At 42.3% G+C, this 17,129-nt stretch overlaps 1 protein-coding gene across 6 annotated transcripts in view; it reads right to left on the reverse strand.

Annotated features, from left to right (window-relative positions):
• Positions 1 to 17,129, reverse strand: part of cacna1g (calcium channel, voltage-dependent, T type, alpha 1G subunit) — a 274,185-nt gene that overhangs the window by 33,563 nt on the left and 223,493 nt on the right. For 3 of the 6 annotated variants that reach the window (XM_037081175.1, XM_037081177.1, XM_037081176.1), the window contains 4 exons: positions 14,833 to 14,959; positions 12,901 to 13,026; positions 12,685 to 12,774; positions 12,340 to 12,553 (listed from right to left, as the gene is read on the reverse strand). In XM_037081175.1, the coding sequence (XP_036937070.1) occupies positions 12,340 to 12,553; positions 12,685 to 12,774; positions 12,901 to 13,026; positions 14,833 to 14,959 (557 nt within the window). Of the gene's footprint in view, positions 1 to 10,585; positions 10,637 to 12,339; positions 12,554 to 12,684; positions 12,775 to 12,900; positions 13,027 to 14,832; positions 14,960 to 17,129 lie in introns of all 6 variants that reach the window. The other 3 variants (XM_037081179.1, XM_037081178.1, XM_037081174.1) reach the window with 2 other exon arrangements.

The following is a 17,129-nucleotide window of genomic DNA, read 5'->3' on the forward strand; positions in this document are numbered from 1 at the left end:
AATAACAGCGATGACAAGGTGCAGACCGATGGGAAGCTTTCTCAACAGTGTAATGACACAACGTTTTTTTTACCCTTTCTCCCTTTGTGGAGTCCATGTGTGTACGAACAGTCCCTGCTGACAGCACACAAGAGGGAATAAGAAGCCCTCGACAGATCAATGATTCAGATGTCTAAGCCTTCTATGGTTACAGGCGTATTCACTTTTAAATTCCCTGTCTTGAATCTAATAGCATATTTTTTTTCAGGTAATATTTTGAGTTAAAACAATATTAAACCCATTCGGGTTAAATGGATGGGTGACACACAGGACCTTCACCCTGTGACGAGTACTTGTGTCTCGCGAGAAGCCAATAGTCAACTTATCGACTTATTTTAAATCACATTCGTAATGGAGCTTACACAACATACGTAACCTACATTTGTAACTCATCCTATGTAAGTATCGCACCCAATCCACAATGTTTTCCCAAACTAAACAAGGTCATTTCGGTGCCTATAACAGACCCAACTATGACTGAACTATGACCATTTCACAGTCGTCTGTCTACTTCCATCAACATGCATTGACTGTCAAACACTGACAGCCTGAATTACTAAATACAGAGGACATCACATCAGCATCTGTACTGAAGGCCTGTTTCTTGATATATCACATATGTGTACAGAACTCCCCTATTTCAGGAGAAATTGAAGAAAATTCAAAGTCCACCTCAAGTCGCTTCCATCAGTGAATTGAGCGCAGTAGGGCAGCACTACAGTATGAGCCTGTCTGCCACTCTGCTCTGTGCTGTTCTCCGCTCGACATTTCTGCACATGAAATATTCAAAGAGAAAGTTTCCGAGATGAAACATTCATAGCGAGTGTTGTTGGGGCAGTTTTTTTTCTTCCCACAATTTACAGCTTTTCAGTCATTCAGTATTTACCGCATGCTCTTTTCCAGCAGTTGAAGCGATTACAAACGAACACTGCCTTCTGTGGAAACGAATGAGCTTCTTTACCCATTCTATTACTTTAAATGTTTTTCTCCTTTTCAGGCATATCAGCATCACCTATTGAATACATACCTGTCATCAGTCATTCATGCCACAAGTTGAACTGTTAAACTAATGTATTTAGTATTTCCAGGAGTCAAATGAGCTTCATTGTCTGGTTCACTGGATGAGGTAACATTAACTTATGGGGCTTTTTTTTTCTTTAATGCCTGGGCACACCCAGCTTTTAAAGGGGATGGGAGATGTCACTCTGGTTAAATTAAGTTATGTAAGGGTGGAAACACACCCACGATTAATTAAGAGTTCAAATACAACCCCTTCGAGCTGTGCCACTTACTTTGCACACTAAATGCACTTCTGCTGAGCACTTTAAAAACAAGGGCGGGTGATGTGCCAGAGGTTGACATTACTGTTACAATTCAGGATACTGATACATATCAGGAAACCTTGACACACACCCACTGGCGTACCCCCAAGCAGTAGCAGAAACATGGCATCCGATTGCTGCCAACACCCCGAAGATTCTGAAAGATTCATCACATTTGTCACTTCACTTAGCACTGCTACCTACACCTTGTGGCATCAAACTTTTACACCCACGAGCTGCATCTCTTCAAGACTTTTCGCCGAGGTGTGTCAACCGTCTCTCACTCTTGCTCTGTTCCCCTCCTCTCTGAGATTTTTATACACTCCTCTCCCACTCACTCTCTCGCTCGTATTCGCGCTCTCCCTAAAGGACTGGTGTTATTAATTACGTCTCTGAAACAGAGGAATAGAAGGGAGAGAGAGGGGCAATGTGAAACTTCCGTTAGATCCATCTCTGTTGGCTGTGACCCAGATACAGTCGGGATTTGCTTGTGTGCGAGTGTGAGCTAATAGATGAAGAGCCGCTATTAATGGAATGTCAAGCTCCTTTGCCTATACCCACAATGATGTTTTCAGATGTCTGAATGTGTGTGTCTTTGCGTGTGTGTGTGTGTTTGGTGCCAGGGAAAACGATGTGCGAGGACCTGATCCTATTATACTGGTCTTGTCGCTGACTGCTGGCCATGTCCTGACAACAGAGATTAACACCACTACATAGGAAATGACTCTGATTATTCACCTCAAAGTGATGAGGATTTATGAATGTGCATGGATAACACAACAGTCACATCGTCCACAACAGCTGCTCACTCTACTGGCTGCACAGTTGTAAGCACAATGAAAACATTAAAGTAGTTTAAAGTCATTGTTAAAATCGGACTTCATGTTGAATAAATCTCTTGATTCTTTGACAGTTGACAACACTTGTCATGAATTAAGTCATCTTCATTCCTGCCGTTGCATCTGAATTCCGACATTTCTTGTTGAAGAAGATTAGCCTGAAACACATCACAGATCTATGCATGCTTGTATTGCTCCATTGCTGCTAGTTGTCAAAACCTCTACCAAGTGGCCTAAGACAGGTTGAACGTTGATGTAGCAAAGACATTGGTGGTTATTCTGTGGATAAAAGTGAGATGAGCACCGATGCCTCCTGTGGTAAAGATCTTAAACTTTACCACAGGCTAGTGTTTGCTTAGTGTTTGCCACTCTTCTTGCTGATTGTCTTGTTTGCAAATGTAGATCATACATAGGCATCAGTATTAAATAGGGACTGTTTCATAACCAGTTACCAACACTAAGTTAAAGGTACTGTGTGTTATTCTTTACCACCAGTAGCACTATTCATAGTCACATGACACGCATGCTGACCCGAAGGGCAAAAAAATAGACCTAGACGGCGATTTTTTATTTTAGAAAATAATATATAGACATAAACTGCAAGTGTTAAACATCAGTGATCCATATAGCAAATAATGCTTCCATTTGGGAGTATGAAGTTCTTTATTGTAAAAGCAAAGGCGAGTACTAATTAACTAACACTAGATGTTGAATGTTATAGTATTAACATTATTATTGTATATGTGTCCAGGGCACATATACAATAATAATATTGTATTAACATTATTACTGTATATGTGCCCTGGACACCACCAAAAAAATCACCCACAAAGTTTATTAGTCTAAACAAAAGCTTCAAGATGTAAAGGGATTTCCAAATTGCAGTTTGAGTTTATTTGAGATTGTTAAGATTACAAACAGGTGTGACTTATGGTTAAAAATTGGATAATGAATAAAAGTTCAACTTTGATGAAGTGCTCACTACAAATAGGTGTGTATTTGGACGGCTGCCATTGTTTGCCCTCCCCAGGGACAGAGATATATCTCATGGCACAAATCCACAATCTCCTCCTCTCTGAACAAACAGAATGCTGGTAAGAAACGTGAATGTTAAAAAAACGTTTCAAGTTCATGTCTCTATGAGAAAGAAAATGTATTAGGCACATTTTTTTTTCAGCCTCATTGATAAACACAATGTGTTCTGGTGATAAATAGTAAAAGCAAATATAACTTTGTTTATGTAGAGAACCTCTGCGGGGCACCTTGTAAAGTTATGCTTCAATTGCTGTCACTGCAGTTAACTTGCTAACACGCAGAAGCAGCGAGAGGAAAAAATTGCAGGGAAGAGCTGTTTGTTGTTAGACTGTGAGTGGGAGGCCAATTTACAGAAAGCTGTAGGAATCACCGCAGGTCCATTATGTACTGCACTTGGAAATTAAGCAGTGCAAAAGATGTGGTTTGCCTGGTATCACTGGCAAGCGTCCCTTTCATATGTGATTTTTCCAAAAGCAACATGAGCCCACCAACAGAGGTTAAAATCAGCGGCCAAAAAAACCAAAATCATTCAATTCGAGGGTTAGAGTCTCACCAAAGTGCAAAAAGGAACAGAAAGGAACACATGGGGAGGACCACAGAAACCCAGTGTCTAAGGGGTATACATTATTCTGTCCATGCACACGTCTTCCCTGATGACAGGATGACTGTTTGGGGTGAAATGTGATGAGGGTGTTGCTCATGTGGGGGCTGACCTAGACAGCGCTGCCCGGGCTACAGTGTTGATCCGTTCAGCCTGTTTGGGAAGTCGAGGGCCATCTGTTATCATGGCAGAGCCGCAATTCTCTAACTGACGTACACGAGGAGGTCGAGCCCGGCAAACACATTTGAACTCATATTCCAAGCTCACAAAGCAGCTTCTAACATTAACATTCTCCCAATAAATTCACAGAAAGGGCTGCAGAACAATGTGCTGTCTCTTCTTAGATTTCCTTGTTCTGTCTGCTTGTTTCCAGCGCCTTCATTATCCTCTCTTCCTATTCATCCTCCCCTTGTTTGACATCTCTCACTGCCCTGGTGTTAAACAGCATGATAAAAGCAACTCATAAACACTTATGTTTTTATATTTAGTTATCATTATAATATGTCCCGTGGTTATGGTTCAGCATTGTGGTGAGGTGTGGAAACAACAACCTTTACACAACTAAATGATTTTCACCTCGCACGGTTGAAAACACCATTAAATGAAAGCTAAGACACGCTGCTTTCATATCAAAACGATTGTTTCCTGTGCTGGAGTATCACTGTTGTACTCCTCACACACTGCACTGCAGCTATTTTAGTGAACTCCATACAAGGTTGCATCTTTTTTCCATGTGAATCATTTGCTGAACCTCGTCTTTAAATACATTTAAAGCCTACACATACTGTACCAAATATTAAAATAATCTGATGTTCATGGACATTTTCCAAAGATTTATGTTTTCACCTGTTGCAGTTGTTAGGCTTATATCATCAGTTTTAATGAAATGAAGTAGTATTTCATTCGAATCAAATGAAAAATAGTCTGACCTTAAGGTATGTTTTCGCGGAAGGGAATTCTGCTGCAAATTTCATTACTGTATTGAAGCCCAGCTACTAATATATGTGATTAAATCGGACTGAATCCGCCCATAATAATATAATGAAAGCACCACACAGCCATGATAGATAAAAACACATCCTTCATGTCCTGATAACTGCAATATACCTCAGTGATAGAAGGAAAAGCCTCCTATAAAGAGCCTGCAATTTATGAGACATGGCCAGTTTATGTAATATTACGGGCTTTGATTTACTATGCACTGTGACAGATGGCTGACGAACACATCGCTTCTCCATCACAGGCGAGAAAAATCCAAAACTTACTGTTCAGGATGTTACTATGACAGATTAAAACAAACGCAATACTGGATAAAGTCAGAAAGTAGAGAAAGAACATGGTCTGGCTTAGTCCTCAAAAAAAAAAAAAAGAAGAAAAAAATCAACATTTGGTTTAGTCAAAACCACGATCTTTCCTTATCCTACACCAAAGTGATTTTGTTGCCTAAAGACTAAACCACACACAGAACTCAAGATGTGAACTACGCTCTCTGCTGTCTTGCGTTTCATACGCCCACCATCCGCCATGGCCACCCGCCTACACCGTCCGTGCAGCACAAGAAAGTGACACTTCGTTCCCTGGAAGGAAATATTCAAAGCAAACATAACTCTGGACGCAATTACGCTTCCTAACAAACTTAACTGAATGATAAATTAGTAGTATATGAACATATTTTTCTGGAACCAGGGTTAATATGGTCACTCTTTGCTATGTGAGTATCAAATGTCAAAGACATGTTACTTGCTCCTCCATAGAGCTGTGATATTAAGGGATGCAATGGCAGCCTTTTCAAAGAATGGTCCTACAGCTTCATGAGTAAATCAAAGTACCTGATATTAGCTTTAGGCTTGTTCAGTACAAGGACATACATCATCATAAATAGAATCCTTGGGACATATATGTAAATCTTTACATTTCACATACTCTATGTGCAAGCACAGCTTCCAAGGGTTACAGTTATGTGTTAGTATAATATACTCTGAGTCTTTTGAGTGATACTGCTATGCTGCCACTGCTGCACGGCCGCCAACAGCCTATAGACTACTGCAAAAACACAGAAAGCATCATTACCAAGATACAAGCTGCTGTCTGTCAGAATATCCAGAATGCCATCTCCGTGGCGGCTCGCTGAGAGTGGAACAAATAACGCGAAAACCTTATTTACAATTTGCAGCATACATCATGTGCAGTGTGGTGTAGCCCCTCCTGATGTGTCTGTCACAAGTAGCTGACTCCAACTGCAGAGTGCATGAATCGACACGAGTCAACTCGAGCAGGGGGAGACACTTTACACTGACCCCGAGGGAAACTACTGCCGTCCTCCGTTTGTGTGTAGCTCACTGTATGTCGGAGTGAATGCGCGTCTCTCTCCGTGTACGGGGGAGTTTTTCTTTACGCGTCTACATGATTACCACCACTTCCCTCATCTCTCGCGCGTCGCTTTTCTTTAGCTTTGCTGTACAAATGCGCGAGTCAGTCAGAGCTGGTTTCAAGTCAAGTTCGGCTCCAGTAGACAAAATCAGGATGCGAGTTTCAGCTTCAGGAAGGTGACAATTAATATGGATTTGGATGTTTTTTTTCTTTCTAAGATGTGTTAATAGTAATATTTAGTGCCAGATTATGCCAAAAACTAGGTGGATTAAAGGACTTGTACCACCACGTAGGAAATATTTACACTGAGTGGCCACGCCGGTACTTTGAACTCAACTTTGACTGTGGCTTTCTTGAAGTTACAGACACCAATTGACAAAGACCAGGAGTTGATAAGCTACGGACATTATTGGTCCAGAGAAGTTGAAACACCACCTCTCAGCTGATGTTTTCAATTTTTAATGAGACTTGCATTTAGAGCTGAATAAACTGTCCTGAACTGCCACAGTGTTTTGTATTCATGCTGGAAAGTGCATTAACTCAAGAGCTGTATTTAAGCACAAATTCGAGGTAATAGATCTAATTTGTGTCACTTAATCATTCTACTAGTACTACAGATATATCTGACTACTATAGTTGCCTCTACATATTTAACTTATGATCAACTAATGACAGATGACTAATTGTTATAGCCAAAGGCCCCACATGTTATGTTGCTGATTGGACCTCTCATGGGATTTGCATGATGTCATCTTGTCCTCTTGCATAATAAAGTTGGAATTTCCCACGACATTTACATTAACAATAGAGTCCCTGAAGTCCAGCAGTCATTTTTGTTTTGTTGGACATGATACTAACTTGTGTGTACAAATTATTACCTAGCGATGATAAAATAAAAATTCCCCCAATTTGACGCATACTGAGTTAATACTTTTAGACACTTTGAACTTCAAAGTATGTTCTGTTGGTAATACTTTTTTTGTGTATTTTTTCTTTTACCCAAGCAGAATTTTTAGGACATTTTAGGACTTTAGGTTTTAATGTGAGCTCCCTCGTTTATGATCGTGAGCATGACATCATGGCGACTAATTAGATGTGAAATGTTTGCATGTACGCGGTTACAGAGTTGCAGGTTGATGTAACTTTTAATTGAGTGTGTGCCTGTGTCATTCTATCACATCTCCCCTCCACCCCATGTATCTCTTCTCCTCCTCCATCCTCTTCAGTCAAAGTGTTAATGTCCCTCCTCCATCATCTCGTCTCCTCTCTTTGTTCCTCGCCTTCTTTGAGCCTCTAGAAAAAGGCTGCCTCAGTGCAGTGCAAGCTAAAGATAAGAGTCCACACACAGACACACACACACACACACACACACACACACACACACACACACACACACACACCTTATTCTCTGAGTGTTGACCACCAAGTGACACACTATGTGGATGCTGTATTTGTATGTGTCTGTTCTGTGTCCTTGGCACTTTTGTAATTACCTTTGGGTAAAAAGAAATATCAAAATACTGCGAGCGCTTGTGAAATGCTGCACAGGATCAACAAAAGGGGTGCAGGGGTCCTGCTCGCCTCTCAGACAGTCATCCAGACTGAGAGCTGAGGGGATTTGGGGATGAGAGCTGCTCGTGCATATTTTACAAACCTGCTCTGCAACCATCTGCTCCCCGACACACTCGCATATGCACACACTCACACACAAGAATACAATGTGGGACAGTCGAGTCTACCAGGGGAACGTGCCCCTATTAACAGCACCTGGTCATATATGTGCAAACAAACATATGCGCGCACACACACACACACACACACACACACACACACACACACACACACACACACACACACACACACACACACACACACACACACACACACACACACACACACACACACACACAGGGGTTGTCATCATCTAACACCCATCTCACATGTAGCTTAACAATATCCTAAGCAGATCGTCATGGTAACAAGTTGCCACAGCTAACCAGTTGGAGTGGGCCGACCGCCCCGAGATGACCTTTATGCCCGACATGAGCCAACTGCTGTTAACAAACCTGCTGTGGTCTCGCTTAATGACAACTTGTATTGCTGTGACCTTTGTACACTGTGTGTTGTAGTACATCAGCCAGTTTGGTCGGAGACTTAATCCCTGTGATCTAACAATGGTGTCCTACCGATCCAAGTCTGATACACTATAAATAGATTCTCCTCCAGCAAAGAAACTATTCAAGCCACCTTTTCGAGTAAAACAAGCTCTTTAGGGTCAGAGCTGTGACAATTACAGCTTGAAAAACTAGTTTGATTTTCTTGCAGTTTTAATTTCATTCTGATTACATTTACATATTTTGCCACTGGGAGACTTAAATTAAGTTTTTAAGTCAAGCACACGCTCAATGGGAAAATAACAATGTTCTTGATTGAATTTTTGTGGTCCAGTGCCCTTTAATAGAGGCCAGAGACCTTTATTAGAGGATGTTATTAAAAACGCTGGCAACGGAGAGAATCCATCCTTCCGAAGATGGCAGCTGTTGTACAACCTGATCACACCCTCTAAGTTCTCTGACTCTGATCTACTGTAGCAGCTGTGAAATTACAAGATACAATGAGAGAGGGGCGTGGCAAGTTAGTCAAGTGCAAAAAGAATATTTCTAAATTATCAGAACATAGGCCTTATTATTACAGCTCTGGCCATCATTCACAATGGTACTTCTAACAACCTTGTACTCAGCAAGTCCGACAGGCAAAAGTCAAGACGACAGACCTCCCTGGTTAAACTTCCTTTACTTACAAAACTCACAATAGTTGCTGGCTATGCTCCCAGTCATGCTAGTCGTATGAAACTTTCTACACATATCTGTAACCCCCCACAAGATGAACTGTAATAACTTTGGCCCTTTTTGCCAGCTCCACCAATCGGGTTAAAACATGGACTCGCTAATTAGCGAATAGGGTATACTAAGGTAATTACCTCTAGGTACAATTATGCCTGAGTAGAATCCCACACACAGTGTGGCTGTAGACTCTTGAAACCCTTTCACACTGCACACAAACCCCCTAAATTGGAAAGGGTACAATCAACACACCATATGATACTGTTTATTTCGATGGCGATACTCGGATGTGCACGCAAGTTTTTGCCCCTTTTCCATTCAGATTACATTGAGATACCAAAATGAAAATATATAAAAAAGTAACCACCATAACACCGTCACAAGCCACCATGTGAGTAACAGAACTAGTACAGAACAACAGAGATGAGAGAGAAGCAGGATTTCTTCTTTCATCATCTGCTCTGTAATAAAATGTGAGTGTTACTGACTTAAGACACTTTAACAGAAATTGAATATCTTTTAGATGCAGTCTGACGAGGCATGTGAGCTGCTGCTTTATATTTGCGTGTTCATGATGTCGGTTGGTCACCCACTTGGTCACTGGTTTAGAATGTGATCTCCTAAAGTACTAAACTGATCGCACATAAACTGCGTACAGACACTCGCGGTTCCAAGTGTACAAATTCAACTGATCCCCTTATCTTTCATCTGAAGCCACCAGCAGGTAACATTTTCACTTAATCAACGACATATCTCCACATCAACTGGTTGGACTAGTGCAAAATATGTCAGTTATTGATGGTTCCTAGAAGATAAATCCCGATGACTTTTGTGAACCCTTGCTCTTTCCTCTGATGTCACCCTGAGGCAGACATTTCACTCGTCCAACTTTATAGTTCATCACCAAATACCTGCAAATCTAAGCTTTAATTTGTGTTCAGTGCTAATTAGAAATGTAAGCATGCTAACTCTCTCAACTAAGCTCTGTACTACTTTATGGTCAAAGCTTTAGTCTTGTTCCAACCCGTCTGATAGCATTACTGCTAACGTCCCTTGCCTTGTCATACGTCCTCAGCATTTGCATTAGCAAGCACGACATTATCACAACCAAAAGTAAAGGTGGCCATCGCATCGAATTATTCCCTACATGTCTACTGAAAGCACTATATTACAACAGGACTATAGTACACTTTTCCTGTCTTACCATGTCTCCAACTCAGTTTCCCCTGCTAACCTAACTAGACAAGACTCTTTTTCTCTCGTGGTGGTGGTGCGGTGCTGTGGACGGTGGATGGATCGCGGACGGCGTGGAGGAACTGTGAAAGACAAAGCCACGACAGAGAAAAACAGGTAACAGCATGTCCAGCGGACTGAGGGCTGATGGGAGAGAGGCAGGGGGGCGGGGACGCGGGATGGGGCCCTACCTCCCGTGATCATTGAACTTAGGACCCTAGCCACCATGGTGGGTGGTCGTGGTCAGTGGTGGTGGTGTGTGAGGTTTAAAGGGACACACAGAACATGCTGGAAACTCTGTACCTTTCAATGTGCCTTCAGAGAGGGCCCAACTCACCCCCGGAACCAATAAATCTAGAGGAATGAGACCGTGTTAGTTAGGGAGAAGCAGAAGACAGTAAGGAAGGAAGAATGGAGAGTTAGAAACAGGAGAGAGTCAAGGAGATAGAAAGAGGGAAAGAAGGATGGAGTAAGGCCAGAAGGAAGCGATGAAATATTAAGCTGGTTTATGTTCCTGTGTTTTGTCTTTCCAGTGATTCTGAGTCCAGTTCTTTGGATTAAATCCCTTTTCGTTTTTTGTTTGTTTTTATTTTCTTTTTTAACATTCGGCGAAGCCGTTGGCTCTCAAACCAAAGCAGACATTGACGAACACCTTCCAAGATTGTACTCTTTTGGGTTACACCAGTAAGTTGTCTCTTTCTAGAAGAAACCTGCCCTTTTATGCTACTGTTTTGCTCAGAAAACTAGCCCCCTTTTTCACCCTAAAATGTTTCCTGGCAAAAATGCTAAGCCAGAAAAAAAGACGGGTACAAGAAGATGGACTTTTCTACCAAAAAAATAGAAAAGGAAAAAAGAAAAATCAAAACGGGGAAGAGAATTTAGAGATATGAAAGGTTTTGTGTTATTTCAGCAAAAAAAAAAAAAAAAGGGAAGGACCTCTTGAGATATAACATGTACATGTGTTGGACTGAGATGTGAAAAGGTCTGGGAGAGTTTCTCGATTGGTCGGATACCCTTGGCAGCCTCCTCCTGAAAAAGGAAGATTGATCTCCATCTGTATTTCTCAAGCGTTGGACGGTAGCATTCTGATGTCAAATAAAGTTATCAAGTCATATAGACGGAAACAAAAAGGACTTATTCAGCTTTAAGAAACCAAGTGTGTCCACTGCTCCTTGTTGAAATTTAAAAAGAAAGTGCCTTTGTGGGTAAAATACTGCACTTGAAGGCACTAAATACACAAAAAGTCTTATGCTAGCAGGTGCTAGCGCTTGTATTTTTACGTATAAGAGGCAGTGGAAAGAATAAAAACCAAACCAAGCAGTTTCTCACCAACTCCTATACAGCCGGAGGGGAGGGCGGACAGGCAGTGAATTAGCTTCCTCCTACAAATCTTCACTAAAAGAAAAACTATCTAAGAAAAAAAAAATCTCCCAGATTTTGGTCTATCCCTGCCCCTGCGGCTGTACTAAAACCACATGCAGAAGAGGGGAAGGGAGGGGGGTTGTCTTGTTTGTAGTTTAGAGCAACTAAATATTCAACAACTCCCCCTCCCTCTTGCTCTGTATACCCACCACCATGCAAGCCCCGTCTGTCAGCACTCACTGGGCATGCTCCAAGGGGCCATCCCAAGCACGGCGTCTACGGTAGACCAGGCAAGGTAAAGGGGGGGGTGGGGGGGGGGGACTAAAACCAGCAGACAGTTGTTCCAGCTCTGCAAACCGGGTCCATTGTGGAAGCTTTTCCTAACACAGTGTGATCAAATGATCAAATCAAAATTGATGCTGGAGTTGAAGAAGAGCCTCCACAGTCTGTAGCAGAGTCTGCAGAGCCAGAACAGATGACCACCAGACTGCAACAAAAATGAGCCGATGGCCTACGAGGAAAGGTAAAGAGGGGGGTTCTACCACAGAGTAGCAACTGTAGTTGGTACTAGCTCACTAATTGCGTTCTTCCGAGTTCGGCCAAACCAAATCAAAAAAAAAAAAAAAAGCAGAACCAAAATAAAGGCGCAGGCTCAAATCAAGCAGGACTCAGAAAGATGTGGAAAGACTACCGACCAGCCAGCTCCTTCTCCTTACTCCGTCTCTTTTTCTCCATGCGTTTCAGTCTCTTCTCCTCCCTGCGCTTGGCCTCCTCGGCCTCCTGGTGGCGCCGGCACTTGTGGAAGTTTTCCACCACCACCCCCACGAACATGTTGAGCACGAAGAAGGCCACGATCAGTAGAAAGGAGATGAAATAGAGCAGCATCCACGGGTTGTGGTTCATTTGCGGCTGAAAACAACACAGAACACAGACGCTCTCTTTTACTGTGCGTACATATAAACGACAGCTGAGGGATAGTACAAGTGTGTTTCTATGTACAGATATGTACACAGATGTGTAAAACAGTCTAGATATTAAACCTGTTGGTCAACTCCTACAGCGTCTAGTCCATCATACATGATATCGACCCAGCCGTCTTTTGACGCCAGCACGAACAGAGACATTAAAGCCTGAGACAGAGAGAGAGAAAAAGAGGTGATCAGATGTGCTACAAATAATACAAAAACGTTCAGACTGAGCGGTAGCTCAACAACACATTTGTCTGTGTATTTATTGATCATGAATCGTTGCCTCACCTGCCCCAGGTTGTCAAAGTTGTACTTGTGTCTGACCCACTTGTAGTTGGCCTGCATACAGTCCGACTTGTTGGTAATGTTTCTTACATCTTCTCCTTGACAAACAAAGAACTTTCCCTTGAAAAGCTGATGAGCAAAACAAACAGAAATGTCCGTTGATCCACGGTGAACCTCGACACAAAACAGAATTATTGAACCACATTATGCTATTTGTAGTAAGTTTGGGTTTGGCGAATGGGGGGAGAGGTGGGTTGGAAGTGGAGAGTTCTTGAAAAGAAGTTACAGTTGCCTTAACGTCTGCATACATATTAGAAATTAGAATTAGAAATGCACTCAAATGATTTAGACAATTCTTGAAGATCTTTACAATAATACTCATATTCTTAAATGTACTGTATGCTGAAAGAGTTACACATTACACGTTACGCTTCCTCGCACCACCATCCCACCCTTGTTTGTTTAGACCAACATCAAGATATTTTCTCTTCTGATTAAAATGACTTTCCCAAAACTACATAATGCAAATTTAATGAGAGTTTCAAGGAAAGCACTTTTTGTTACATACATGGATGCACACGCAAAATATAGTGGATATATAAAAGTTGTTTATCTACATGTATTTATTCAAGTGCGCACGTGTTTTCCATTTCCATAAGATTTATACATGGCTACATCTGTATCTATCTATAATTTTCATTAACGACCAATTGACCTATTGTCTTCTCGATCAATCAATCAAGTATTTACTATTTATAATGTAAAAAGAAACTAAATAATAATAATCATCACAATTTCCCAGTGCCCAAAGTGAAGTCTTGAAATTTCCTCTCATTCTCAATCAACAGCCTTAGAGCCAAAAGCAACAACTCCTTACATTCAAGAAGTTGGAACCAGCAAATACTTGACATTTTGCATTTTGCTTCTCTCGATCGGCTAAAACCCGACAAGTCATGTGCTTAGGTTATGTTGCTTGTAACCATGCACAACAGAGCTGTATTTGGGCAAAATCTCTCCATCTTTTACTGATAAAAAAAAAGAAAACGAGATTAGTGATTTCCGATAGCAGACTGAACTTGGCTCCGGGATATGGCTGACGGCTGCACAGCCTCCACCAGTTACAGAGGGATATAAATCACAGATTTATATGAATGTATTTCGTATTCAGTACTTTGACTTAGATGTTCAGTTCAACAGTTATCCTGTCAGGAGTGGGACTGGCTATCTGATTTTTCCATCTCCTGGCTATTGTTATTATAACAGCCTTTAAATATCCACTACTGCTAAACCTGGAGTAGAAAATAGAGTAGAAAATACAGCAATGGCTGCTTGCTGTAAAATATATAAGAAAAGAACGAGTGGTCACTGAATGACCACACTAAAATGGCAACATTTCAAAAAAACGTTCAGCAGCGGAGGTTAAGGACTGTGCAGTGAATTCCATTGACACCTTTTAGCGAGTGACAGCTTCCCATCACCGCCTCATGGTATGGTCACAGCCATTAACCCTTCACGCCGCTACTTTATGTGGACAGATGGTTTATGGGCATAAACATGCCGGTGGCGGTAGACAAGAGCCTGAACCGTGCCAAGGGCAAAGAGCTCGTTGGTATAGATTGGTCCTTGGGCTGTTAGCCATGAAATCTCCATTCAGACCAGATAAGCATACCTAAGTGTCCTCGGCCTGTGAGTTATAACGCAAGGGAGCGCACGGAAAACACGTTTTGTGATGTATGTGTTACCAAAATGGGACGGAGGGGAAGAATTGTGGGAATATCCGTTGCATGTCAGACTGTTACAGCGCAGTAGAAGAATGCAACGATGCTGTTCAAACATTCTTCCTCGTCCTTTTTTGTTTTCTCATTCCTTCCGTCCGCGTCCTCCCCTCTCCTCTCCTCTCCTCTCCTCTCCTTCCCTCACCCTTCTCGTTCTCACCTGTACTCCCAAGATGCCGAAGATAATGAAGAAGGCGCAGCAGATGACCACAATGTTGCCGATGGGCTTCAGCGACGACATCAGGGTCTCCACCACCAGCTTCAGCCCCGGGGCTCTGCTGATCACACTGGAACACAGCCGATAATAGGATTTTAGTGCGTGTGTGTGTGTGTGTGTGTGCAGGGGCACTTACAGTATAGCTCACACCAGATGGATCGTGGATGCCTGCAGCGTTCCAACCCACAACCCCAACACACCCTCAGGGCCTCGCCCTGTCTGCACTCACACTAACCCACACACACACAATAAACCCTCGAGATTTCCTTCCAGTAAGCCCTTTTCACACATTTCTGAACTTTTCAAATTCAAAAACACTTGTTGGCCTACGGACAAATCAAACTCTCTTTCATTCACTCCTGCTCTCCTTTAAAAAAAAAAAACAAAAACAAAAAAACGCTGTATTTTTGTCTCTTTCAAAACTCTTTCTCCTTCCTTTCATTTCTTCATCGGAGGAAGCAGACACAACTAATTAAGTCAATGGACTGATGAGGATGTTTAATTAGCGCCAGCATGGCACCCAGCACTACCACACTGCACTGTAGCTGAGCTGAAACACACACACACACACACACACACACACACCAAGTCATTGTGATGCGATAAATAAGATGATACAAGAGAAAAAAAAACAATGCTACGCAGAGGCTGGGAGGTGATAATCAGCTGTGTCTCTGTCTTTTTGTCTTTGTGCATCGCATCTTTTCCCCTGAGCGGACAGCTGAGTGAAGGGAGAGTCAATAGCACATTAAGAGAAGACATGAGATAATAAAAAGGCCAAGCCCTACCCAGGCTCCTGATCAATAGCCCTGATCAGAGAATAACAAGCACATAGCTGCACCTCATCGCTCTGCGCCTCACTGCTTCTCTTGATGTTGGGATGCAGCGCCGCAGCCGAGCTATAGAGGGAGGTGTTGTTCAAGAGCTGCATCTGCATGTGCCCTCTCTCAGGATTGACGCATTTGAGAACATATTTGCATTGAATACCTTTCACCAGGAAGGGATTTAAGTCCAGGTTCGGTCTGTTTGTCTGGAATCCACTCTTCCATGTAGGCAAATTCTGTCTTTACAGTGAAAGAAACATCAGCTGGAGATGCTTGTTAAAGCCATCTTTTTTAAAGTCAAATGTTTTGCTTCTAATCTAAGCCAACTTGTCATCCTTTAATTAAAAACTTTTAAAAAGTAAAAGGAAGGAAATAAATAAATAAATAAATAAAAGTAGAGCGCAAAACTTGTAGTGGAAGTCGGTGAGTTTGCAGATTCCATCAAGGACAGAATCACATCATTTAACAGCCTCGCTCTGGCTCAGTCCCTCAGATCACACGCTTTCTGCAAAAAAAAAAAAAAAAAAAAAAAAAAAACGAAGAAAAAAAAGACATTTCCACACATTGCTGCTTTGCATATGAAAACCCCAAGTCAACCTCTCTACCTCTTTACATCGTGTTCTCTTTTTGAGCTCCACTCTGACAAACACGCTGAAGTGAAAAGGCTTATTAAAGAAGGGGAACGGAGGAGAGTCGAGCTTCTTATTATGAGTCAATACACTCTGATGATGCACTATGTGAAGGACACACACTGCAATGGGCTCCTCTCCGTTAAGGCTATTTGCATATGGCACGGAGGAAAAAAAAAAGGGGTGATGAGGAGGAGCTGGGTGGAGGGAGCTGGTGGGGGGGGGGTGGAGAAAAGTTAGAGCTTGCTTCTTCTAATCTACTTCTCTGCATAATTTCATCGCAGTTCACAGCGTGTCCTCGTTTTGTGTGCTATACAAAGGAGCAGGGGGGGATGCTGGCGGCATGCACTACACCTGCACGCAGGCACCACCCATCTGTCTCTCCTCCACCGGTATATCCCTCACACTAAGCAATATATTGCAGGCATGTTCCCGCAATGCAAAGCACTGGGTATAATTAAGAGACATGGAGAGTGTAGAAACAGGGAATAGAGGGAGGAGAGAAGGGACATAGAGGGAATGTAAAATGAGGCGGCTGCTATTTTTGCTTTTTTTTAATCTAAACTTTGTTTTTTTGCTTCACCTCGCTGTGTAAATCTCTACCCGTTCTCCTCTTTTCAAGCTGTCCTCCCTCTTCAGCTGTCACACTTTACCGCTTATATCTGCTTTTGTCCCCTTAAAACTATCCAGCAGTGTGACAATGTCGAAGTGCAGTCATGAACAGTGGTCGCTGGCTTGCCACAACACCACCGCCACCCCTTCCACCTGCAGGCAGGAAAGTCAGCAT

The sequence above is a fragment of the Acanthopagrus latus genome, chromosome 20 (assembly GCF_904848185.1).
Source record: "Acanthopagrus latus isolate v.2019 chromosome 20, fAcaLat1.1, whole genome shotgun sequence".
Classification (NCBI taxonomy): Eukaryota; Metazoa; Chordata; class Actinopteri; order Spariformes; family Sparidae; genus Acanthopagrus; species Acanthopagrus latus.